The sequence below is a fragment of the Panthera onca genome, chromosome D1, assembly GCF_046562875.1.
Source record: "Panthera onca isolate mPanOnc1 chromosome D1, mPanOnc1 haplotype 2, whole genome shotgun sequence".
Lineage (NCBI taxonomy): Eukaryota > Metazoa > Chordata > Mammalia > Carnivora > Felidae > Panthera > Panthera onca.
The window spans coordinates 48587976-48615672 of NC_138348.1; the positions used below are offsets into that span (position 1 = coordinate 48587976).

The following is a 27697-nucleotide window of genomic DNA, read 5'->3' on the forward strand; positions in this document are numbered from 1 at the left end:
CAACTTTTTTAAAGTAAACTCCATGCTGCACAGGGGGCCTGAACCAATGATCCTGAGCTCAAGAGTCGTGTGCTCTACGGACTAAACTAGCCAGGCACCCCTTAGTTGATTTTTAAAAGCATGGCATTTTATTTTACCAACAAAATTTTAGGTGCCAATTTACTCATCATCAGAAAATTGTAACTTAGAAATTCTTCATTACTTTCAAGCCATTACTAGAACTAAGGCCTTCATATTCTTGAATAATATTCCAATCTGAGCTGTTTAAAATAAAATTTCCCTTAAATAGGAACTCAGAAGTCTAGGATTACCAGGAAGTATTTTATTCTTAGAATATTTTCAAATTTGTATTACTCCTTATATTGTTAAGTGGTATGTGTGAGATGTGAACATTTAGAGAAGACTGACATTTCCTAGTGTAATCTAGAATACAAGATGTGATAGAGTAATAAGAGTACTAGTGCAAGACTCTGGAGACTTAGAGTCCAGTCTGCATCTTACCACTTGATACTATTGAGCAAATCACATTCCGTCTCTAGGCCTGTTTCCTGGTCTGTCTCTGCAGGAGAATGTTGTATGCACAGGATGCCTAAATGACTGTTTACCAAAGTCAAGGATGGATATGATTTGGGATCATATGTGGCAACCTTTGTTATTTTAATAGTTATGTATTTATGATAATGTGTATTAAAAATAGCATATAAAACCTATGTTTTCATAGATGATATCATCCAATAAAATACTAGATTTCAATAGGTGAGTTGATTTAAAGACAATTGAAAGAAAAGTACTAAGTACATTGGTGGTATATGTATATGGATAGAGCAGATGATGAGAAGGTAGTATTTGAGTGATTGAAAAGAAGTTTAATGTTTCTAGAAATCATAATTAAGTTTCTAAATCTTATATATGATTACTTAATAATAATATTAATAGTTATTCAGGGATGAAGTACCAAAATGAACAAATATTAACATTTTAGTTCTTAAGTCAATGGCTCCTGATAGAAATTCTGCTGCACACTGATATACCTTAACCTGCAACACCTGTGCCACCAAATTTGATCAGTGAGTAAAACTTGTTTTTGATAAAGCTGTGTATACCTGTTTTTGTGGTTGTCAAGCACAGTGGTGGATTGGGTGGTACACTGTAGTACCATAGATAAGACATGAGAACACAGTGTACTGTCAAGCTAGAACCAAAAAAATCACATTTGATTAACTGAGTGGGAGCTTTGACACACAAGAATATGAGCTTCATTTGGTTAGTAAATAACTGTGATCAAAGGGCAACACAGTTGAACTGAGTAATGACCATGGATGATTTTCTAGACATGAATTATACTGTATTATTATACTGCAGTAATGATTGGGTTATTGGTTATAAATATTGTCAATATTTCAGCGTCATTTTTAAGTATTTTTATGGGTCTTGCCATCAATTATAAGTATACTACCAAAACCTGAGTATTTGGAAATGATTCTGTAAAGACAAAAATTTGCTGCCTACTAATGCAATTTCATCTTTTTCTCTGTGTTAAGTCCTTCATAGATCTTTCTTACCTACCTGCTCCCCCAACCTGTTTTTCTTTGAAGCCTAACTCAAATATTACCCTTTTTTTTTAGCTTTCTCTAGGTTGAATTAATTGTACTTTATGTTTCGTATATTTTTCTACATATATTTGTAGTACTTGCACATTGCATTATATTTTTACCCCCTCTCAGCTGTGAGGTTCATCAGCTATTCACTTTCCCCTCAGTATTTCAGTTAATTAATTAATTTTAAGTACATTAATAAACCTAAAAACAGATGCTTGCTTAACATTTTCAACTATATAGACAAATCACTCTGCCCTAGTCTGTTCCCTTCCCAGAGGTAACTAATATTTTATAGTTTAGTATATATTCTTTCAGAACTTTACATTTTCATTTTGTATATTTAATCAGTGTGTGTGTATATACAGTTTAAGGTTTGTTTTCTTTTCAAATAAATGAGATCCTACTTGTGTGTGTTTTTTTAGAATATGTTTCTTCATCAAATATTTTATCTTAGAGATCTTTCCACAATAGTACATGCAGAGCTGCCTCAGCTAATTGCATTGTGTTTCATAGAGGGAAATATATTGTAATTCATGTACTGATACTTTTTCATCTTAATGCTCCAAGTAGGTTAATTAATAGCTTTTACTGGTATTAAGATTTTGTATATAATCAAATTTCTTTGCTTTAGATTCTACACCCAGATTTGGAAGTAGCAGATCATGCTTTTCCCCCTCCACGAACAGCTTTATCCCATTCAAAAATGCTGGTAAGAAATTTAATATTTAAATTTGATCCTTTTAAACAGAGCTGTACTTTTATTTGTATGGCTGTTAAAGAAGCTGAATATAGTGAGAGTCAGATGGACAGCCTTGTAAAAAGTGTACTGAATTAGAACTGTCACTGACTGATCTTGTGACTTGCTCTCTGAGGAGCCACAGGGTGGCACATTGACCTGGAAGGAGTAGAGTTGAGACTGTTGCCCTGAGGAGGCAAGAGTAAGTGTGGGATAAAAAATCAGAACATAGGTTATGACTTGGAAAACTATGCCAACTATCAAATCCAAAGGGTCAGGCAAAGATAAAAGGGGGAAGCTTATAAAAAATGGATACACATATTGTTGACAATGAGAGAATCAAGTTTGAAGAGTGAGTGGATGAAAATAGTTTCGATTAGAAGCCATGAAAAAGTTAGTATATAATACAGTCTCCTTTTAAATTTTGCCCATTGCATTTCTTAGAGTTGAGCTTTATGGCCAAGAAGAAGCCTTATAGAACTGGACACCTTTGATAAGTTACTTAAGCATTCTTTAGCATTTCCTCATCCATTAAATAAAGGGTTGACCAAATAAATCTGTAAGTTTCATTATAGTTCTAAAACTATGATTTTATTAAAACCTGAATTATCAAAACATATTTTTAAGTCATACCTTATTAATATAGGAATAGATTTTTATAAATTGGATAGACTTTGGAAGAATTTCATAAGCTTTTAAAATATAGTCTTTTGAGATTATTTTCTTTTATATTTGTGACTGTAATTCTTTTGATGGATGTAAAAATCAAATGACTTGGGAAATATGTCCTTCTCTAACATGGTGAAAGGGTTAGACTTTGTGACTTTTTTCCAAGAGGAAAATTGGATACACTAGGAGGCAAGCTTTGTTTGGTTCACTTGTAAAAAGAACTATTTAATAGCCTACTCTGTTCAACAATTGAATGGGCTAGGTGCCCACCACTCAGGGCTGCCACAAATAAGACTTATGTGTAGGAAGCACAGACAGACTTATTAAATAACCTCTCAGATTCTTTTCAACTTTTTGTCTTTGTGATATTGCATTTTTTTAAAGAAAGTTCAGTTACCTAACTTGTTTCTTCTTATATTTTCAGGATAAAGAAGTACGTGCAGTTTTTCTTAGATTATTTGCACAACTTTTCCAAGGATATAGATCATGCCTACAACTTATAAGAATTCATGCAGAACCGGTAATACATTTTCACAAGGTAAGATGATACAGTACCAAAATGCTGTATCTGTCTGAAATGTAGCCTCTCATTTAATGAAACAACTTGGTTGTCTTTTTCTAGCCTTGTATTTTGACCTTAGTTTGTTAAACAAAGGTCATTCTTCAATCTCTGCTTTGTGTGATTTTATGGTAATTTTTAATAACGCTATGGAACTGACATGTGTGTCTTTAGAGTTTGTTAATTTTAAATTGGTTTTTCTTTTAAAATTGAGTGTTAATTTTTTGTTTCTCCTCCTGCTTTATAGACAGACCCATTTTTATTTTTTCCAATACATGTAGTATTTCTAGTATCAAAAGCCCTTTTTGAGAGAATGTATCTTATAACACATTTATACATAAAGATACTTATTCAGGTGTTGATCTTTCTATTTTTGTTTTGACAATTCATCTATTACTAAGTGATAAGATAGTCATTTCAATTTTTCTTTCTTTACAGACAGCTTTCTTGGGGCAGCGTGGTTTGGTTGAGAATGATTTCCTCACTAAAGTGCTCAATGGAATGGCATTTGCAGGTTTTGTTTCAGAAAGAGGTCCACCCTATAGATCCTGTGATCTCTTTGATGAGGTATAGTTCTTATCAAATGAATGCATATTTACAGACAAAATTGGACCAGTAGTTAAAAGTGGACAAGTGTTTTAATCAAAATCCTAAATATATTATAAATTAAATACCAAATAATCCAAATGTTATTTATTATTATGCTTATTAAATCTTGGTGTTTATAATGTGGACTGGAGAATTAGAAAAATATAGGATGTTACAGAAGTACATAAACATCTTGAACACCTGAATGTAAATAGCTCATTAAAGTATTTTTGAAAAAGTAACAGTGGTTATATAAATAGAACTCTTATTTTATAAGTTTGTGTGTTTATTTTGAGAGAGAAATTAAAAACACAAGCGGGGGAAGGGCAGATGGCTTGAGCCTGGATCAAGAGTCAGATGCTTAAATGACTGAGCCACCCCGGCACCCCAAAAACTTATTTTTAAAGGCAATAATACAGTGATTCCTTTATCAGTTTCATAGAGATAAAAGTCTAAGTTTAATACATAGATATGTGATTTCAAACTACAGTTACATTTAGTCTATTAGTGTCATAGAACTATAGCTTGGCTTAATGGCATTCTTATTAATCAATAATCAACATTTGTCTGTCTCCTGTAGGAGATCTTAAATGTATGGAAGACAGATTTTGTCTCTGTCTTCAAGGAATTGGCCTTATAAAGGGAAAACTAAGACAAATGTGACTCAAAATAAGGATGCCATTTTGTGTTAGTTTGATTTATTTTAGTACATTTTCCATTTATCATTTAGCTACATTTATAGCAGCTCATTCTGGTGGATAGAACAGTGAATATTATTCCCATTTCATTTTCTAAAAGAACACTGTATTGGAACCAATAAATCTAGAGGTTCCTTGAAGTCTATAAAAGGAAAACACTCCTGGCACCCAAGATAGTGGAGAATAGTAATAGTGATTATATTTTGCCACAGGTCATTTTATTGTGTATAGAGAAGATAGGACTCAAGTTGTTAAAGATTCTCAGTTCAGAGAGCGATCTTTTATTTTCTGTAAAGATAGTTAAGTAATCACAGATAAGAATGAAAGAAGAGGCACATGTTATAGTTCTGAGTATGGAGACCTTCACCAAATACTTCAGTTAATAACACAAAGCATATGAAGACTTAGGAGAGATTGCCCTGTGGTGAGCAATTCTTTCTAATCAGTTACTAATCACTGATTCCCTAATACCAACATTTAATATGATGGATCATTGACTATCTAATACTAATGTATATCAGCTGTTAGATCCTGAATTAAGTAATCTATACATAATGTTTTATGGAGTTAAATTAGATGCTCTCTAAGATCCTTTCTAGTCCCCATATTTTATTAATCTCTGAAGCATTTTGAATAGTTACATCAGTTTATATATTCCCTTTTTTTTTTTCTATCTAATTCTCTTAGTAACTCCTTCTGGCAGCATTATCACAGCTAGTAAGTCAGATTGATTACTTGCAGAAAACTTGCTTGCCACAGCCTCTCACTGTTTTTGTAAATCCTTCCCTTGCCTAGAGTATCCTCCCTCTACTTTTCAATCTAATCATGACCTCCCATTTCTCATACTCTGCTCTTATCTCACCACCTCCTCCAAACTTTCCTAGAATAAGTGACTTTGAGAGCCACTTAGTCTGCATTAAGCTTTATTTTAGGTCTCTAACTTTATATGGCAACTTACCTTTTATTATACACCTTTATATACATTGGAAATAATGGTAAGGCAAGGACTGATTCCTACTGAATCTCCCCTGAGTGGTCATCCAGTTCTGTGTTCTGCCTACAGTTACAATTTTTAGTGTCTAATTGATGTTGTTACTTGAAAACCAGTTGTTCTTATGTATATTTCAGTCAAAGGCCTAGAAGGAATGAGATACCAGATCTAAGTAATTTCTCCTTACCCCTGTTTTGTTGTTGTTTGTTTATTTGTTTGTTTGTTTGTTTGTTTTTAGAGAGAGCTGTGTAAGCAGGGGAAAGAGGCAGGGGGAGAGAGAAAAAGAGAGAGAGAGAGAGAATGAGAGAGAGAGACTCTAGCATGAAGCCCAACGTGGGACTTGAGCCCACAATCCTGGGATCATGACCAGAGCAGAAATCAAGAGTCGGACACTCAACTGACTGAGCCACCCAAGCATCCCCCTCCTTCCACCCTTCTTGGGCCATTTCATTTGCTTGAATGTGCTTTTAAAGGAAAATAGCATTTGCTCCTAGGAAAGGGATCCTTGTTTTCATTGAACCCAGGGTAGCCTACCATACCCAAGACTTAATGAGTCTTTGAGAGACGGCCTGCATTGTGTGTTGTCTGGTCCCCACACTCCAATCAAATAGGCCTGTTAGAAGGAAAGGAATGTTTGCCTTTGTTTGACAATCTTTCTGAATCCCGGCCTAGAACAGAGTTTTATATGTTGTCTGTTCCAGTGAATCTGTTAGTTTCTAGAAGGAAAAATCTTATACCCTTTTTAAAAAAATCATTCATCTATTTATCATTCTTCCCATTTTTTTCCTTTTTGTACTCTTTTCTCCACTCGCAAGTAGATATATTCACACAGTTCTCTTGGGGCACCTGGGTGGCTCAGTCGGTTGAGCTTCTGACTTCGGCTCAGGTCATGATCTCATGGTCTGTGAGTTCGAGGCCTGCGTTGGGCTCTGTGCTGACAGCTTAGAGCCTGGAGCCTGCTTCAGATTCTGTGTCTCCCTTTCTCTCTGACCCTCCCCCATCCATGCTGTGTCTCCCTCTGTCTCAAAAATAAAATAAACATTAAAAAAAAATTTTTTTAAACACAGTTCTCCCAGTAAATTAGTTTCATGGGGAAGTGGATTAGAGTTATATATTGTAAGAACTAGAAGGAGTCCACAGATCATTTTGTTTTTTCATCTGATTTTAGAGATGAAGAGACTGAAGCTCAGGGAGTTTTAGTGACTTGTTCCAAATCACTGTCAGCCGAGCTAGAACTAAAGTCTGAGTGACCTGACTTGAACATTTGGTTCATGTTTTGTAAGCTAGGGAAATGTTGGAGACTTCCTGACTGTCTGAAATTCTCTGAGAGCATTTTATGAATGAGGCCTGGAGAATGAGTGGGTCTCTCTCAGTTTCTTCCCCAAGAAGAAATAAGGCCCTGCATAATCAGGGAGAGACCACCAGACCATCCAAGGACTCAATCAACTCTGTAACTTTAGAATAGAGGTGAAATGCTGTAAAATGTAAAATATTTTGTTTTAATAGTAGCGTATGTTTTAGATGCTTTTTGGTTTGCAAATTGTATGAAATTATCATACTGTTTTCTAATTTAGCATTTTTGGAGTTGATGTTTTGCCATTTGATTCTTTTTCCAAGTTGGTAGCTTTTGAAGTAGAGCGAATTAAGGTTGAAGAAAATAACCCAGTGAAGATAATAAAGCATGTCAGAGAACTTGCCGAGCAACTGTTCAAAAATGTAAGTAAGTATATTTATTTAGACAGTCATTAATTTTAAAAGTATGTAATTATTTTGTTTAAAGAAACTACATCTTTCTAGTAATAATCTTTTTGCTCTGACTTAAAACCTTTAGGATTATAAGTTATAAGATATGTGCATCAAAACAGACCTCATTTTTCAAAGTGATTTCCCTGTTAATCAACTATATTATGAAAACACCTTAGTCACAGTTTCCCAATTTGTTATGTGCCCTCATTGGATTTTCATTTAGGTCCCTGTCTTCTTAAGAGCATATTGTGCATTTTTAAGACATGAAGATTAAACTCATTGGAGACCAGAACTAGAATTGACCAATGTGCTCTGCTTAGTGTGGTCCAGTGATTGTCATCTGGATCAGGAAAATTGAGTAGTATTGTTTTGAGCAGACAGGGAGTGAAAAGCTGAAAGGAAGAAACCAAATTGTCAAGTGAGCACAGAAACTCAAGGGTGGAAATATTCCCTGTGTATAGAAGAAATGCAATAAATTCTAAAGAGTGGGATGTGATAAAGTGTGAAGTAATCGCCTGGATACCAAAACAAAAGAGATCCTAAGATGACAGTGTCATTACATGCATGCAGAAAAATGGATTTTGGCTAATGATTGCTAGTCATTCTTCCTACCTGTGAAGCCTTGCAGAGTTGAATCCTTTTACTAAGAAAAGGAAAGTAAACGGGAAGTATGGTCTTCCAGGGGAGAGTTGAGGGAAGATAATATTTTTCAGGAAATACAGTGAAGAAGGATTTGTGATCGGTATCCTAGTATTGTTTAACTTAATTACTTGAATAGATGGGTGTTTTTGGACAGTGGGTCATTAGTCAGTGCTTTGTCACACCCATTTGAAATCTGAGACCCAATTGGATAAAAACAAGAATGCTAAATTGTGTTTCTTTGTTTCATGTTATTCAATTATTTATTAATTTTGTTTCTGAAGTTATTTTAAAATTTATCCCTTTGACTAATACCCTAAACTCCACATATAACTGTGTCCAGTATACTAAATCTATTTCTTGGTTAGTATGCTAAAATTAAAAAAAAAAAAAGAATTCTGTCAGAAGAAAAATGTGTGTTCTGTGCTGGTGTTCACCATTTATGATGGCTGTGTAGAACTACTATAGAGCATAACCACATGAGAAATTTCTATTGATTGACTGTAATAATAATAAATATTGAATGCTTAACACAATGTACCAGACATGGGATTAAGCACTTTACATACATCATCTCTAATCTTCATAACAACAATATTAAGATAGGTGTCATTATCCCCATTTTAGTGAGGATCATTGGCTCAGGATCATATGGCTATTAAGTGATTGAATCCAGATTTTAAATTCGGAAACTTTCAATTATCCAATCCCTAAGCCTATTTTCTTTCCCTCCATTAGACTGGCTTATCTCCAACTTGAAAAATAGTAATATTTTCAATGACTGACTTTATACTTTGTCATTTTAAAGCACTTTAACATACTTTCTCATTTGATCTTGGAAATGACCCTGTGAGATAAATAGGGCAGTTGTTGATATGTGGGAAACCAAAGGTAGAAAGTCTTTTTTCTTGGCTACTAGGAGTGATTTATTGATGGATTTCAAAAAATAGCAAAACATCAAATGGAAATCAGTGTTTGAGATTTTGGAACTGATCCCTTGAATAATTGAATGTTTATTTCTTAGATCTTTACAAGACTATTCCAGAACTGCAGAATTTTGTAGCCTGTAAGTGACCAGAGCTGGGGTTCTGACACAGGTTTGTCTCTATTACATGACTGAGTACACAGTGTATATGTAAGGGAGTGTGCCAAGTCACTTTGATGCAAAAACAAAGTAATTTCCCTTCTTGCCATCCTAGAACTTAAATTTTATGATACATAGCTTGTACTAAGCTGACACAAGACTGAAAACTGCAATAAAATAAGTAATAATTATACATTCTTTTTTTTCTCTTAAAATAGACACTTTATTATATCCACAGGCAATAAAATCCCAGAGCTACTATTAGGTAAATCCAGACCCTGCTAAATATTTAATGTTACCAAGCTTCTGCGATGTCCAGCATGGTTTTGAGGCTGGTGACCTCAGTGTCTATCTTCCTGCCTGTCTTGGTGACAGCTCTATCTTGCTGGGCATGCAGTGTCACCATCTCTGTCCTCATTTCCAGCAGCTTCCTTTCATTTCAACGAACACATTTCTTTCACTCTGCTCTTTTCTGGAACGAAGCCTAATTTGGTTATCTGTTCAGACTTTGATCACTTCATCCGTTACTTGGTTGTTTTAACCAATGTAGTTCAAGGTTTATTTTCTCATATTCTGCTCTGAGGGCTGAAAACTCACTGTTCTCCAAAATAATCATATCTTTTTTCACATTAGAAGTCTGGGACATTATTTTGCTGAACAGTGATCTGCTGCATCTAGGTGACCATATCCTTGTAGACAATATCCATGTTGGCATCCATGTTCTTGACCAATGCAGAGATGGTGATTTCTGCTTGCTGGGTGATGAAACCATCTTTTTTTTTTTTTTTTTTTTTTTTTTTTTTTTTTTTGAGTAAACACACTGAGGCATGGGTGTCCAGTAGAGCGTCTTATTCCCGCAAGAGAGGAAATCTGTCCTTTTGTGCTCCAAATCTTTCCCAGTGCTCCAGCTGCAGGCTCCTGCCCACTGCCGCCCTGGGGGTAAGGCCCCAGCACCAGTACTCCCCATCCTGGAGCACTCCCAGTCTGCGAGGGACCAGTGCAGGGTGGGCACAAGCAGCTAATTTTTATACATTATTAAAGGTAAATGGAAAACACAGACAACGGCTGATGTGGTTTGGGTGGTGGGGTGCAGAGCCAAGGGCCAAGAAAGAATTCTTGAAACGTCTTTGGTGCAAAAAGGTGTTTTTATTAAAGCACGGGAACAATAGGACCCATGGACAGAAAGAGCTGCACTGAGGTTGTGACAGGTGACTGATTATATACTTTTAGGTTGGGAGGGGGTTAAGGATAGCACAAGCCTCCAAGGAATTTTGAAAACAAGGTTTCCAGGACCCTGTTGGGGGCTAGCTATTGTTAAGAAAATGTCATGTATTACTGTTTAGTAAAAACTCAGTCATGAGACCTTTCAGATGTGTATCAGTAGGCCTTATGCTTCGAGTATGATTCCCAATATACATCTTGGTGGATAGAGATAAAGGAAGCTTCCAAAGGAATTTCTATATGTTTGAGGTAGACTCACAGGATCCTGAGGGGTCAGGCTAAGATTGCCTTTTGCCCTTAGCAAAGTGTCAGCATTAGGCAGCTGAGTTCCTAGAGGAAGGTCACTCTGCCTGTTTCAAGAACTTGTCAATGGGCTGTTAGTAGTAAGGAAATTTAATTGTTTTCTTTTTGCTTTTGTTCCCCCACATCAACACCTATCCTTTAAAAACAGTACTTTTAAAGTGATCATGAGGGACTTGTATGACTAGGTCAGAGATGGAAATCACCCTTCAAATGTACTCTGCATTTCTTGAGCCCTTATTGAGCTTTTCTCCCCCAAACTAATCCTATTCCATTTAATTTGATCCATTCCATTCTTTCAGTATGTATTTATTAAGCGTCTGCTAGCACCAGGCATTTTCTAGGTACATGATTCCCATAGTATCCTTCGAAAGAGGATATATCTACGTGATGAGTGAGAATTTCAGAATATCCCCATGGATTGTCCTCAGACTTTCTGAGATTCTGTCTAGTTGTAAGATTCTAAACTCCACATGGTCCCAACATTCCTGAAGTAAATATGTTACAAAGTTAAAAGGCAGAGTATGATGGTAAAGTTACTTTCTTGGGTCATGCAGGAAGTTGAGGGGAGGGAGGAAGGATGGTCTCAATGCAAGGAAAATAATCCAGATGGTTCTATTTTTAACTAGTCAGTTTTTTGTTTTTTGTTTTTTGTTTTTTTTTTTTTTTTTATCACATTCTAAATTCCCTTTTGGTCAGCAAGAACCAACCATATAATTTGACTGTTTCCTTATTATTGGGTTAGAATTGAGACCTGGTGATTCCACTTAGATGTTTGTAAATACTTTGTTGCAGTGAAGTCTGGTATGTGTGCCTACTCTCTCTGCTTCATTTCCCTTTGAAGTACCTCAAAAACGAACCTCAATTTCTGTTTCTTCTCACTACTCCCTTGTATTGCTTTTTGGTGTGTGAGAATATGAGGAGACGTGAGTAGGATGGATTGTAACAGTGTTTGGGTGCTCTTTTAACTTTCTGGAGCTTCTTAATTAAGGAAATAATTTGGTGACTTAGGTAGAGGACAGGAATGGGAAGGAGACATGAAGGAGAAGGAAGGGAATAACTCCATTAGAGACAAATTGTGTAAGCATTGGCAAGGTTTATACCATGAAGATTATTGGCCATTCACTATACAGCTTTTCTTTCCATTCCCAATTGATAATACTGGATCTGGGTCTGCTCACTTTGGCTTTCAGAATCTTCCATGTCTATATGACAGCACATTTATCTACTTACTGGCTCTATCTCTGTGATTCTCATATATACTAACAAAGGACCACTGACTGTACACAAAATGAGAATATTAAGATAGGCCAAGACAAGAAATTTAGAAAACCTCCATTCCAAGGCACCAAGGAATCAGTTGGATATGTATTTTACTGTTTTACATAGTGCAGTTTTTCTAATTTGTTTTGCATCTGCAATGGTATATAAATATTTGCTAGACTGTGTAATTTGTTTGATAGTTTTCTTAAAAGTTAAAGGAAAAATGAGAAGACTTGGACCTTCTTATAGAATAATATGAGATTTCTATTTGTGCCTCATGGATGTTTCATTGCCTAGCATTGCAGTGAATAGGTTTTAAAATCCTAATGGGAGAACAAAGTCCAAATACAGGAATATCCATTATAAATCACATAAAGTCTATACCCTTTACATTTCCACATAAAGTTAATTTCACTACCATGCAAATTTAATCTACACTGATGTTATTATCTCTTTGCCAACTGTGAATAAAAGGATTTTGTTGTTGTTATAGGAAGGATGTAAAATACTGTGATCATCTTTAGTCTTAAAAAGTCAAAACATAAACAGCTTACTTAGATTATTGTGATGAAATGAGATCCCCAAAGCATAAAAATCAGACTTCTCCCTTATCTTATCTGATCTATTTGTTCATTTTTAAGTCACGTTTACTGTGAGATAATTTACATGTAGTAATATGTACCTTTTTTAAAATGTACTCTAGGGGCCCCTGGGTGGCTCAGTCGGTTAAGCATCCAACTTCGGCTCAGGCCATGATCTCACAGTCCGTGAGTTCAAGCTCTGCATTGGGCTCTGTGCTGACAGCTCAGAGCCTGGAGCCTGCTTCAGATTCTGTGTCTCCCTCTCTCTCTGCCCCTCCCCTGCTCATGCTCTGTCTCAAAAATAAATATTAAAAAAAAAAAAACATCAAAATGTACTGTAGATATTAACAAATGAATGAAGCTGTATAATCCATCACCACTACAATAAGGACATAGAACATTTTTGACAACCCCCCTAAATTCCTTTCCTTGTTATAATCACTTCCTTGTACCACCTCAAACTCTTAATAACTGATCTGTTTTCTGTCTCTTTAGTTTTTGCCTTTTCTGTAATGTCAGTATGTAGCTTTTTGAATTTGGTTTCTTTCACTTAGCATACTGCATTTCAGATTCCTTTATGCTGCATAGATCAGTTGTTTATTCCTTTTCATTGTTGAGTAGTATTCCATTGCATGGATACCTCACACTTCTGTTTATCTATTAACCAACTGAAGGGCAATTGTGGCAATTATGAACAAAACCACTAGAACATTTGCACAGGTTTTGTGTGAACATAAATTTTCACTTCTCTTGGGTAAATATTTAGAAGTAGGATGCTGGGATATATGGTAATAAAATGTAAACTTTATAATAAACTGCCAGACTATTTTCCCAAAAGTCTATACCATTTTGCATTCCCACCAGATATATATGAGTTACATTTGTTCTGCATCTTTACCAACATTTGTATCCTCAGGTTTATTTGTTTGTTTGGTCTTATTTTGTTTTTAGCCATTCTCATAGGTTTGTGGTGGTATCTTATAGTTTTAATTTGCATGTCAGCAGGTGAGCGAAAGTATGGGTCTCTTACCTAGTTGATGCGTCCTCTCTTGGCACTTGTGAAAAGAGTACTTGTCTTAGAATATGAAACTTCCATCTAGAATTATGAATTAGAGCAGTGGTTCTCAGCAGGGGTAACCCCTCCCTTCCAGAAATTTGGCAACATCTGGAGGCATTTCTGTTTGTCACAGCTGAGGAGGGTGTCCTAGTGGCATCTGGTAGGCAGATGCTAGGGATGCTTCTAAACATCTTACAATTTACAAATTTACAAGACACCCACTACTTCCCCATCCAAACAAAGAAATATCTAGCTCAAAATGTTAAAATTGCCATGGTACAGAAACCCTGGATTAGGGGAATCAGCATATTAGGTATTAAAGTCATACACCAAACTTATTTGTGTTAAGGATGCAGCTTTAATTCATCTGGGTGATCATTGAAAGTCCTGTAAGGATGGAAAGTTGAGAATGTTTCCTTTCATCAATATTGTATGCACAACTAGGCAACCCTAAAAAGTCCAGTTATATTTTGTCAGTGTTTAATGACTTAGTCCAGTGATAGTATTGATTTCAGCTGTGTTCGGAAGGTTTTGTGTAACTTGCTCTCCCACGTGGCTCTATAATAATTGGTGCACATTAAATAATTATTAAATACCTAAATTAATATGGGAAACTTGGTAGCCACCAACAAGGTCACGTAGATTTGTCATTCACTGCTGAGACCAACGTGTAGGAAGAAATTGTTTTCCTCAATGTTGCCTACTTTGTATTTCCAGTAGGGTTTGGGCTTTTTGTTTTATTTTGCTTGCTTTGCTTTTATTCGAAGTGCATTCTCAGCCTTGTTTTCCATAAGCCCTAGGCATATTCTCATTTTGCTTGCCAAAAAAAAAAAAAAAAAGAAAAATCCATGTTTCCAGACCAGATGGTATGTGTGTCATTTTTTCAAGTCTGAGAAAATCATTGTACCTCCCATTACTATCATACATTCTCAAAGCAGGATTACAGAGCCCATTTCTTGAAAACCATTATCTAATTTTAAAATTCCCTCTAAACAATAGTGCATTTTGCTGGCTTTTGTGGGCAGTTCATCTTGGCTGCCTTGAACAAAATTGTTACCATGTTCACCATAGTGTTTAGTGGCCTGAATTCTTGGTTATTAATTTATATTTGCATTTCTCTGCAATCAAAGATGAAAATTTGGCAGCTTCTTTCTTCTATTGAAAATAATGAATTTCCTTGTTTCCACAAGGATATTCAACAACAAAATTAGGCTGCGGTTTTTAATGAGCTCAGTAATCTTCAAGGGAACAGTCCAAATGCAGCTGAAGTTCCAAGTAAGAGCAGATGTTTCTAAGAATATGCAGAGTTCAGTGAGCCTGAAATTTCCTCTCATTTCTTCTGTCTTCTTGAAAGCCATTATGTGACCAAATTGGGTGTAAAGTAGCAAATGTATTTCTTTATATTTACCACAGTGCCCGTTAGAGGGCAGCAGTATACAGACACAACATCCAGAAAAAACAAGCACTTTGATTCACAGGCATTAGCCTTTTTTGCATCTTCTGAACACAATTGAATATGTTATAATTTTGTAACTTTATCCCATAATATGAATTTTATGTATAATGTCTATACAACTGCAGGATAGCCTCATCTTTGAACTTTGTTTTAAAATGACTAAAAATGCTTTTTAATCTTAATTCTATAGATTTGGTTTATAATATTTTATATTGCTTATGAGAAGAATAACACTACTGATGACTAATAGCAATATCTTTTCTTTAATAAGTTATTTCTGTTTTAACTCTTATTGACTATGATTTTTGTTGTTGTTGTTAAAATGTAAGTAGCTGGTGATATGATGGGATTCGTGGAAGAAAGACATGGTTTGAGTTTTAGAGGTATGGTGTCATGCTATAGAATATGCAGTGAATAAATATTTTTTACATGAATGTACTCTAAATTTTTAGAAAACAGCTTTCATATTTTCTGGGAAAATGTGTATGTGTGTGTACACGTGAGTGCACACAGGCACTAAAAGTTTTCCTATAACAACTCCTTTTGTCCTCTCAAGAACCTTATGAAGTAGGTACTGTACTATTATCTAGATTACAGGTGAGGAAACTAAAACACAAGTGGTGAGTGAATTGACACCGTACCAGGTCACACTACCAATAAGTGGCTAAGCTGGAATTTAACCCAGAAGGTCTGACATCAGAGACCAGGCACTAAAAATACTTTGTTGTACTACCTGTCTCATTGAATTGTCCAACCATTCCCTGTGAATCGTAGTGTCACCTGTCTCTATCACGTTTTTACACATAGTCCTGTTTCTGGGCCTTTATTCCATTAGCCTTTTTAACCCTTCACTAATACCAGTTGCCATACTAGATTTATTATTATAGGTTTAGGTAAGTTTTGAGATCTTGGAACTTTGACTTCTCCACTTAATCTTCTTCAGAATTGCCTTGACTATTTTTGTATCTTTATTCTTCCATATAAGGTTTAGGATGAACTTATACATTGCAGGATTTTAAGTAGAAATAATATGTGTATCTTTATTTTTCTAAATGACCTTAAGTCATTTTTGGAACAAGATAAAAGAATATATAGTAAGAGAGAGATAAAATATAGTTAGGAAAGATAACTAAGAAGATGTATTTTTTAATTCTATTTTTCCATGTTTTAAAATTTGTTACAATGAATATTATTCATATCATGGAAAATATATTTTAAGTTTTTATTTTATTATAAAGAAAATAAGTATAAATAGAAACAGAAGTAATGAAGACTGTACTTAAATGATTCTGATTCTGACCTCAAAATCCATATGAATTACCTTTCCAGCCTGAAAAAAAAAATCTGCCAGTGAGTTTTAGAAAATTGATATTTGTAACTTCGAGAAGATATCTTAGACATTGTGACTAAAGAACAGAAGCATTTAGTCATTGTGACTAAAGAAAAACAAGCATACTACTTTTGAAAAGGACAGTTGCAGAAACAATAGACCAGTGATGTTGGTGTTAATCCAAGCATAATTTTAGAACAATTTTTTCAGCATATAGTTTAGAAAGTGGTGGTCATGAAGACTTGGCATAGGAATTTATTTATATATTTTCCCCTGCCTTTGCTAACAATGCAAAGGGAAAACACAAAGTGCATATAAGGGTTACTTTGGCAAGAACAAATTTTATAACTAATTTCACCTTCTCAGGAACCTTGTAAGATGTCCCTCAGGCAAAGTTATTTTCCAAGCGTCACACATGAGTCGAACAAAAACTAGAACTCGGGCTTTTTTACACTTAAAAGAGTATTAATTATTATGGTGTTTCTGAGATATGCTACCTATGTCATCTGCCATGGCTGAACCTTTTCTTTATCTGGGTCTGGACCATATAACCATAAAGAATTGTGGGGAGTAGCTCTAGTAGATGATGACTGATATCCATTTTAACTGTCTGGAGAAAGTATAGGGTAGTATTGAGCTTAATCTACAACACAAATAACAGGTTCAAGAAGAAAAGGGAATTTTCTGGTTGCAAAGGATAATAAATGCTAGAATTGGTCTAAGAATGGCAGTAAAACATCTTTCCCTAGAGAACGTTATTAAAAGATGAATTCCATTCTACCTGTGGTGTTTGAAATATAATCCTCCTTAACTGGGTGGCTAGATAAAAATTTATGCCAGCCCTAAGGATCTATGAAAATATTAGCTGATGTATTTACTTCAATTATTGCAATCCTAGTATGTGTTCAACATTGTGTCCCACTTATTATGAAATAGTGGGAAGTAGTTTAGGGTGCCCGCTATGTGCCAGGCAGTTTCTAGATGCAACAGGTATACAGCAGAGGGCAAAGAATATTTTTCTGATTGGCTGAAATGTTGGCCCTCATGGAGCTTCATTTTAGTAAGAGAAGGGTAGACAATAAGCAAGTTAAATAAAATTTATAATATGTGAGAAGATGGTAAGTGCTAAAGAGGAAAATATAATAAGAGGGATAAGGAGTGTATTGGTATAACTTTAGATAAGGTGGGCAAGAAAGGTAGCATTTGAGCAAAGAAATGCAGGAAGGAATAAAGGATGCTGTTGAAATTGTAGGGGGATAGGCAGAAGTAACAGTTAACTGCAAAGGCCTTGAGGCTGGAACAAGAAGGCCTGGGTAGCTAGAGCAGAATGAAGGAAAACAGTAGCAGGACACAGTCCTATAGGAAAGCCAGATCTTGTGGGGCCTTGTAAATTATTTTAGGAACTTTGGATTTTACTCTGAATAAGATAAAGAGCTACTTGAATGAACAGAGTATTGAGGTGATAGTTTGACATACTTTTAACTAGATCACTCTGTCTGCAGTATTAAGAATAGAGGGAGGGAGGGAAAGAGGATGGAAGCAGAGAGACCAGTCAGGAGACTGTTGTTCTGTGGTAATATAGAGATGTTGCCTTGAACCATAGGGTTGTTGAAAAATGGTCAGATTAGGAACATATTTGAAAGGCAAATTCCAAAAAGTTTGCAGAGGAATGGATGATTGAGTGTTGGAGAAAGGGATTACAGATAGCTAAGCATTTCACCTGAGAGGAAAAATAAATATGCCATTTACTGAAGTGGAGAAGACTATAGAAAGCAGATTTGGAGGAGGGGAAGAGTAATTGTGCCATTTGGACGTCTATTTAAGAAGTTATTTTTTTTTAATTTTTTAAGTTTATTCACTCAGAGAGAGAGGGAGAGAGCACAAGTAGGGGAAGGGCAGAGAGAGAGGGAGAGAGAATCCCAAGCAGGCTCTGCACTGTCATTGCAAAGCCCCATGTGGGGCTTGAACTCACGAACCATGAGATCATGACCTGAGCCGAAGGCAGATGCTTAACCGACTGAGCCACCCAGGTGACTCAAGAAGTTATTTTAAATCCAAATGGAAATACTCTGCGCAGGCAGTTGAATATATGTGTATGGCGTTCAGGAGAAAGCTCAGTTGGAGGAAAGAATTTATGGATCGTTGGTGTTTTTATGGTTGAAATATTGAGAATGGAAGTTGTCCCCAAGGAAATAAGTGTAGATAGAAAAGAGGCCCGAAGTCTGAGCCCTGGTGTTTTTACATAGTTAAGAGATTAGGCAGATAAAAAAATAGACAAAGATGTAGCAAGAAGACCTAGAAACCACATGGAGAAAGTATTCATAGAAAAGGAGTTTGAGTGATCAGCTATATTATCAGATGCTGCTGATAGATCCCCTAAGAAGATTCTGGTACTCTTTTATGGCATGTATCTGAATGTATATATAATCACTCATCTGTCTGATTTCAGTTTTTGTCCCTTTGAGCTCCCACTCTCTGCCTGGCAATCTGCCATTGGTATTTCAACTTCTGACTAATTTTACCTGTTTGATATTGCAGGAGAATCCTAACCCTCATATGGCATTCCAGAAAGTTCCACGCCCAACAGAAGGATCCCACTTGCGAGTTCATATTCTGCCTTTCCCAAAAATTAATGAAACTCGGGTACAGGAATTAATACAGGAAAATCTTGCTAAGAACCAGAATGCGCCTCCTGCTTCACGAGTGGAAAAGAAATGTGTTGTGCCAGCAGGTCCACCTGTTGGTATGTATCTGTCTCTTTGTTTGTTTTAAAAGTAAACCTTTGGGCGCCTGGGTGGCTCAGTCAGTTGGGCGTCCGACTTCAGCTCAGGTCACGATCTCGCGGTCTGTGAGTTCGAGCCCAGCGTCGGGCTCTGGGCTGATGGCTCGGAGCCTGGAGCCTGCTTCTGATTCTGTGTCTCCCTCTCTCTCTGCCCCTCCCCCGTTCATGCTCTGTCTCTCTCTGTCTCAAAAATAAATAAAACATTAAAAAAATTTTAAAAAAATAAATAAATAAAAGTAAACCTTTTATCAAGATAGAAGACACAAAAATGAAAGTGATGAATTTTTGTAAAATTTTGTAAAAATTTTGACAAATTTTTACAAAGTAAACAAACTTGTATAACCAGAATTAGAGCATTGTTAACACCCAGAAACACTGTTCCATTCACTGTCTCTCACAAACAGTAACCATTAATGTAACTGCTATACTATAGAATCTTCTCTTTTTAAAAAACAGCTATATTGAGTTATATTTCACACACCATAAAACTCAATAAGTGCACCATTCAGTGGTTTTTAGCATATCCACAGAGTTGTGCAACCATTTTCACTACATAATATCAGATTGTTTTCATTATGCCAAATAGAAATACCCATACCCATTAGTAGTCACTCCCCATTTTCCACCAAAACCACTCCTCTCTACCGTTAGGCAATAATCTTTCTATCTTTATAGATTTACCTATTCTGGACATTTTATATAAATGGAATTATACAGTATATGATCTTTTGTAACTGACTTCATTTAGCATAATATTTTCAAGGTTCATCCATGTAGCATGTAACAATACTTCATTGCTTTTTATACCTGAATAATATTCCATCGTATGGAGATATACATATATGTATACATGTATGTGTGTGTATATGTGTGTGTATATGTATATGTATATGTAAGTATATATATTTACGTTTTGTTGTCCACTCACCAGCAGGTGGGTGGTTGGGTTGTTTCTACTTTTGCCTACTTTTGACTACTTTTTGACTACTGTTTTCAGAATGCTGCTGTGAGCATTCATGTGTAAGTTTTTGTATGGATATATGTTTTCAGTTCTTTCAGGTATATCACTAGGTGTGGAATTTCTGGGTCATATGGTAAGTCTATGTTTAATAGTTTTAGAAACTGCCAGACTGTTTTCCAAAACAGCTGCACCATTTTACATTCCCATTAGCAATGTATGGGGCATTCTGATTTCTTTATATACACTGATGTTATAGAGCATCTTTTCATCTACTTATTTACCATTCTTTATATCTTCTTTGGAGAAATGTGTATTTAGATCCTTTGTCCATTTTTAAATGGGCTACTGGTCTCTTTGTTATTGATTCATAAGACTTCTGTATATATTTTGTATACAAGTCCCTTATCAGGTATGTAATTTGCAAATATTTTTTCCCATTCTGTGGGTTGTCTTTCTTTACTGATTTTTATCTCTTCTTCTTCAGCTGTTGAGGGAAATGTGTTATAGTCTCCTGTGATAATAGTAGAATTTACCTATTTCTCATTTTAATTCTATCCATAATTTCCTTCATATATTTTGGAGATGATTTGTTGGATCCACATATATTTGATATATCATAGCAACCTGGTGATTGATCCCTTTATCATTATGAAATGTTCCTCTTTGTGTCTAGTAATACTTCTTTCCTTAAAGTATACTTTGATATTTATATAGCTATGCCAGCTTTCCTTTGCTTAGTGTTTGTATGGTTTATCTTTTTTTATCCTTTTATTTTCAAATTTTCTAGGGCTTTATGTTTAATATATGCCTCTGGTAGGGGCACCTGGGTGGCTCAGTCAGTTGAGTGTCTGACTTCAGCTCGGGTCACTTCAGCTTGTGGGTTTGAGCTCCACATTGGGTTCTGTGCTGGCAGCTCAGAGCCTGGAGCCTGCTTCGGATTTTGTGTCTCCCTCTCTCTCTCTGCCCCTCCCCTGCTCACCCTCTCTCTCTCTCTCTCTCAAAACAAATAAACATAAAAAAAATGTATACCTCGGGGCGCCTGGGTGGCTCAGTCGGTTGGGCGTCCGACTTCGGCTCAGGTCGTGATCTTGCGGTCCGTGGGTTCGAGCCCCGCGTCGGGCTCTGTGCTGACTGCTCAGAGCCTGGAGCCTGTTTCAGATTCTGTGTCTCCCTCTCTCTCTCTGACCCTCCCCCATTCATGATCTCTCTCTCTCTGTCTCAAAAAAAAAAAAAAAAAATTAAAAAAAAAAATTTTTAAAAAATACTGATAAAAAAAAATGTATACCTCTTGTAAACAGCATGTGGTGGGGTTTTTTTTTTTAGCCAGTCTATCTTAGTATATTACTTATATTACTTAATATACTATTTATCTTTATGTAAATATAATTACTGATATAGTAATGGCCTTAATGTAGTTTATTGGTTGTTTTTTTTCTGTTTAATCTTCCTGTTTTATGTTTCCCCTGCTTTCTTGCTTTCTTTTGGATTAATAAACTATTTTTCTTATTCCATAATTTATCTCTGTTAACTTTTTATTTATACATTTGCTTACTGATCTTTTAGAGGCTTACCTACAGACCATGGCACACATCTACTTTTGTCAGTTCAGCTTTCACCAGAAACTTTTGGTCAGCCTAGCCATATGCCAGATTCAAGCCTGGATTCTCAGTAGTCTTCTATCTGTACCCAAAATTGGTAGATCGCCTAGGGAAAATTTGGATGTGTGTGTTAACTCACCTCTCCAACTTTTTTCTCCTTCTCTGGAATTTTAGGTCCTCTAGTCCTCGTGCTTCTTTAGCAATCTGATACATTTAAATAGATCGTTTTGCATTTTATCTGACTTTTATAATTGTTCCTGTAGGAATTTTAGTTTGCTACAGACTGTTCTATCATACCTGGAAGTAAGTGTGGTTTTATTATCAATGAATAACCGTATAGTCATTGTATATTTGCATAGTAAGCTTAATAATTACACATTGTTAACATTAATGTTATATTACATATGTAGTAATATTAATGCTACTTTTATTATTTATTTATTTAGTAATGTTAATTTGCCATTATTTTCCTAAGAATACCTTTTACTCAAGTGTTGATTGAACTTTCACATAGAGAAGAAGAGGGAGAAGGTAGACACATTAGGGTGAATAATTATCTTTTGAAGGGATTAGTCAGGTTATTTTAATAATCATAAGCTAGTTGAGTTCTTTCTTTAATGTTTATTTGTTTTTGAGAGAGAGGGAAAGAAAAAGCACAAGTGGGGTAGGGACAGAGAGAGAGGGAGACAGAGGATTGGAAGTGGGCTCCGAGCTGAGAGCGGAAAGCCTGATGCAGGGCTCTAACTCACACACTGTGAGACCATGACCTGAGCCAAAGTCAGACACTTTACTGACTGAGCCACCCAGGCACACCAAGTTCTTTCTTTAAATACCCACATGAAGTTTGATAAAGTTTAATTTGCTTTAATTGTAGCCTTAACTGTCTCAATATTATCCTCATTTGATCTCTTTACTTTCTTCATTTTTAATCCACATCAAATTCATTCTTTAGATGCATGTGGAGTATATCACTGTAATCAGTGAGAGAGGTACACATGACTCAGTATTTGGCCCTGCATGTAAAATCTGAATGAACGAACGAATGAATGAATGCAGGGGCCTCTGTCCAACTTTCTGGTTCATTTGGGTTGATAAGAGTCGGGATTTCCCTTGTACTAAAATTAAACAGTATGAAAGTTTCATTTTACATGATACTCACTTCATGAGTGTAAAATTGCTGTCACCTTAGGAGGCATTCACATTGTGAGAGGTTAATTAGTTTCGAGCTATTCCTCAGGGGCGCCAGAACTAGCATTGGTAAGCCAAAGCCTTAGAAAGGAAGCCCTGGGAATCAAGTGCCCACAAACCAGAGTTGTCATCAGACGTTAGAAAGCTATTATTAGAACGCCACAACTGGGGGTTTGGCCAGTCTGAAGTATCAGTAACTCCAAGTGAAGAGCTTTCTTCTCTGAGTGAACTAACTCATGGTCTCAAAGGAAGACAATAATTCCCACATGGTAACAGACTTATTATCAGAAAATGTGGGATGTTTTAATGGCTTGTCCTAAAGAAAATTTAAAGTGTTGCTGAAGAGATTTTAGAATTAAAAGTTTATAAACACAGCTTAAAGATGTTGCTCAATAAAGTATGTGGTATTATTTGGAGACTCTAAGAAGTTTCCTACTTAACAATTTCTATTTCAGTTTATTCCACTGACCTACATGTGTGGGAAGCACCAGAGCACACAACTAAGAACGAGCATTTCATAGAAGAGTCATGTGTAATAATCTATTTAACCATCATGGTCATGAAGAATATCAGTGTCATATGATTAAAAATGAATTGAAAAAAAAAACTAGTAAAATTTGAGTTTTATTGTCTATTATATGGTGCCAATTGATTTCCTGATTCTGATAATACACTCTAGTTAGGCAAGATGTCACCGATGGGAAAAGCTGAGTGAGGAGTGCATGAATCTTCTCCGTACTATTTTGTAACTTTTGGTGAGCTTAAAATTATTGCAAAAAAAAAGTTTAAAAAATGATTTGAAAGATAAAAGATTTTGTATTGATGAAATGAAAGGGATGCTAATAAGTAAGATATGATAGTCTTTCTTCTTAAGTATGCGGGGAAGTAAAGGGATTATGCCTTTAGATTCCAAGAGCAACCATAAAATATAAGGGCTCTTAAACAAAAAGCCGTATCAGACCTATAAATGTAGAGAACAAACTGATGGTTGCCAGGGAAGTGGGGAGAGTTGGGAAAAATAGGTGAATGGGAACAGGAGATACAGGCTTCCAGTTTTGGAATGAATAAGTCACAGGAATAAGAGGCACAGCATAAGGAATGCAGTCTTTGGTATTGTAATAGCAGTATAATGGGACAGATGGTAGCTACACTTGGAAACAAAGCATTATGTATAAACTTGTCAAATCACTAAATTGTACACCGGAAACTACACTCAAATAAATAAAAAGAAAAAAATATATAAGGGGTCTTTCTTTTTGGCTTAAGAATGATTGATACTACATCATTTGTACCAATGATACAGTACTTTGTGAAATTAACACTCTTAACTAATACTACTTTGGTTTATATCCTTCTAATATTCTTTTCATAAGGTAAATTTATTTTAAGTAATTTTAGCCTATGTATTAGACTAGATTTTTTTAAAATATAATTTATTGTCAAAATGGTTAACATACAGTGTGTAAAGCGTGCTCTTGGTTTTTGGGGTAGATTCCCATGGTTCATCGCTTATATACAACACCCAGTGCTCATCCCAACAAATGCCCTCCTCAATGTCCATAACCCTTTTCCCCTCTCCCCAACCCCCCAATCCACCCTTAGTTTGTTCTCTGTATTTAAGAGTCTCTTATGGTTTGCCTCCCTCCCTCTCTGTAATTATTTTTCTCCCTTCCCTTCCCCCATGGTCTTCTGTTAAGTTTCTCAAGTTCCACATGAGTGAAAACATGGTATCTGCCCTTCTCTGACTTATTTCACTCAGCATAATACCTTCCAGTTCCATCCACATTGCTGCAAATGGCATGATTTCATTCTTTCTCATTGCCAAGTGGTATTCCATTGTATATATAAACCACATCTTCTTTATCCATTCATCAGTTGATGGACATTTAGGCTCTTTCCATAATTTGGCTATTGTTGATAGTGCTGCTATAAACATTGGGGTACAGGTACCCCTATGCATCAGCACTCCTGTATCCCTCGGATAAATTCCTAGTAGTGCTATTGCTGGGTCATAGGGTAGTTCTATTTTTAACGTTTTGAGGAACCTCCGCACTGTTTTCCAGAGTGGCTACACCAGTTTGTGTTCCCACCAACATTACAAGAGAGCTCCCATTTCTCCACATCCTCGCCAGAATCTGTAGTTTCCTGAGTTGTTCATTTTAGCCACTCTGACTGGCGTGAGGTAGTATTTCAGTGTGGTTTTGATTTGTATTTCCCTGATGATGAGTGACATTGAGCATCTTTTCATGTGTCTGTTGGCCATCTGGATGTCTTCTTTGGAAAAGTGTCTATTCATATCTTCTGCCCTTTTCTTCACTGGATTATTTGTTTTTTAGGTGTTGAGTTTGGTAAGTTCTTTATACATTTTGGATACTAACCCTTTATCCAATATGTTATTTGCAAATATCTTTTCCCATTCTGTCAGTTGTCTTTTGGTTTTGTCAATTGTTCCCTTTGCAGTGCAGAAGATTTTTATCTTGAGGTCCCAGTAGTTCATTTTTGCTTTTAATTTCCTTGCATTTGGAGATGTGTCAAGCAAGAAATTGCTGCAGCTGAGATCAAAGAGGTTGTTGTTCCCTGCTTTCTCCTCTGGGGTTTTGATGGTTTCCAGTGTATTAGACTAGAATTATTCAATCTTACGGTAAAGGTGACTGGTACGTAGTTCATAGGAGTAAAAAGTTACTCCCAAGTTCATATAGTAATTCTTGGGCCATAATCATTTCTCTTTTTGTATGGTGTCTTTTCAATTCCCCTCTACTCAGAATTGTAGAATCTGATTTTTTTGTCATATGTGGTTTTCCTTTGGTAATATCTTAGAAATATCAGCTTCTTTTTTTGTTAGTAGTCCTCTCATATATAAATGTTAGCTACTTTTTTCATGATACTGTGCCCCAAACTTTATCAGTTTGTTTACAATTCAAGTTAAAAATTGGGGCATTTGGTGTGGGTTCAGTTGCTGCGTCAGGCTCTGTGCACTGTGCACAGGCATGGAGCCTGCCTAGGATTCTCTTTCTCCCTCCCTCTCTGCCCCTCCCCCATTGGCATGCTCTCAAAATAAATAAAGAAACTTAAAAAAAAATATTTACTTTTGCTTATACAATTGTACTGTGCAGTATCAATTAATTTGCATAATAGTTCAATTTATCTTTGGAAGCTATCCTGTGATATTATCCTCTATAAGCCTTTGACTAGCCTGACACTTCAAAACCTAAATATGTAATCAGAGTAATAAAATGGAATACCTCCAGTGCCATGCAACCAGGGAAAAGAATAAATTCTAAATGTTGGTCATGTAAATAGTTATAGTCATATAAAGTGTAAATACTAATATTCCTCTTGCTTTTGTAGTTGCCAAAGAGGTTTAATTTGTTTGTGTTGTCTTTATATTCCTCTATTAGTCTCCATAATGGATAAGGTGACAACAGTTTTCAACAGTGCACAGAGATTGGAAGTTGTTAGAAATTGCATCTCTTTCATATTTGAAAATAAAACGTTGGAGACTGAAAAGGTAATAAAATTCCATCTTTCCCAAGTAAGCATTCATCATTTCCCTTTCAGATTTACATGTGTAGCTTGCCAAATAACCTCTCCTCTAATTCCATCTCTTGTCTTTATTGAGTGTCCTTTGATCGTTTTGATCATTTTAAGTGAATCAAGTCTAAGATTTAAAATCTTAGCCAAGCCTAGTTATGTGGCTACCAGAGAAATACTAATAGGCATTTTTTTCCTCAAACTTTTAAACATTGTTCACTAAATCCTATTTTACTTAGAAATTTAACATTTTAAGTATAATTTTATTTATTGCAAAGAATCTAGTCAGAATAAGTAATGAATTATACAAACAGTGGTATTCAATTTAAATGGGTCTTATTAAAGCACATTTTCTTGAAGCTCATGGGTCGCTCAGTCAGTTAAGCATCTGACTTCAGCTCAGGTCATGATATTATGGTTTGTGAGCTCAAGCCCTATGTCATGTTCCATGCTGACAGCTCAGAACCTGGAGCCTGCTTCAGATTCTGTGTCTCCCTGGCTCTCTGCCTCCGTGTCTCTCTCTCTCTCTCTCTCTCTCTCTCTCTCTCTCTCTTTCAAAAATAAACTTAAAAAAATCAGAGTGTTTACAGTGTTCCCAGTATAATAATGTTATTGGAATAAACATAAGAGACTCTATTGAAAACAGTGTTTTAAAAAAACACATTTTCTTGACTTTTTAAATAAAACATGCTGAATGTAACGTAATCTTTTCTTAGTGACTCATTATAGCTCTGAGCATCTATTACAGGAGGCTAAAGCATGAAAAGAGTAACATTTTTACCCTTATAGTAAATGACCCCAAGCCTTTCTAGGTTTTGACTTTTTTTGGTTTCCATTTTCTCTTATGCTTGAAGTATCACAGACTTCCTTTTGCTTCTCTTGCTTTAGGTTTCCATCCTATTTCTTGTGCCTGCCTATAGTAATACTGTGCCCTCTTTCTCTCAGACTTCTTCCCTTCCTTCTTAGTTGCTCCTTTGTTCTGTATTTTTTAGGTTTTCAAAGTTAAATAAGCTTATTACTATTTTATATAAAATACATTAACTAGGCTCTCAATGGTAAACTGGAAGAGACATTCTTCTGGGTGATGAAATGAAAGAGTTTTAATACATAAATCTGGACAT

General features: G+C 35.7%; 1 protein-coding gene and 1 pseudogene across 4 annotated transcripts in view; one reads left to right on the forward strand and one right to left on the reverse strand.

Annotated features, from left to right (window-relative positions):
• Positions 1–27697, forward strand: part of SBF2 (SET binding factor 2) — a 490796-nt gene that overhangs the window by 279960 nt on the left and 183139 nt on the right. For all 4 annotated transcript variants that reach the window (XM_060605981.3, XM_078433202.2, XM_060605979.3 and 1 more), the window contains exons 10-15: positions 2230–2307; positions 3428–3541; positions 4001–4129; positions 7457–7555; positions 19055–19259; positions 26444–26553. In XM_060605981.3, the coding sequence (XP_060461964.2) occupies positions 2230–2307; positions 3428–3541; positions 4001–4129; positions 7457–7555; positions 19055–19259; positions 26444–26553 (735 nt within the window). The remainder of the gene's footprint in view (positions 1–2229; positions 2308–3427; positions 3542–4000; positions 4130–7456; positions 7556–19054; positions 19260–26443; positions 26554–27697) is intronic.
• On the reverse strand, positions 9306–10402 carry LOC144613084 (mitochondrial calcium uniporter regulator 1 pseudogene; annotated as a pseudogene).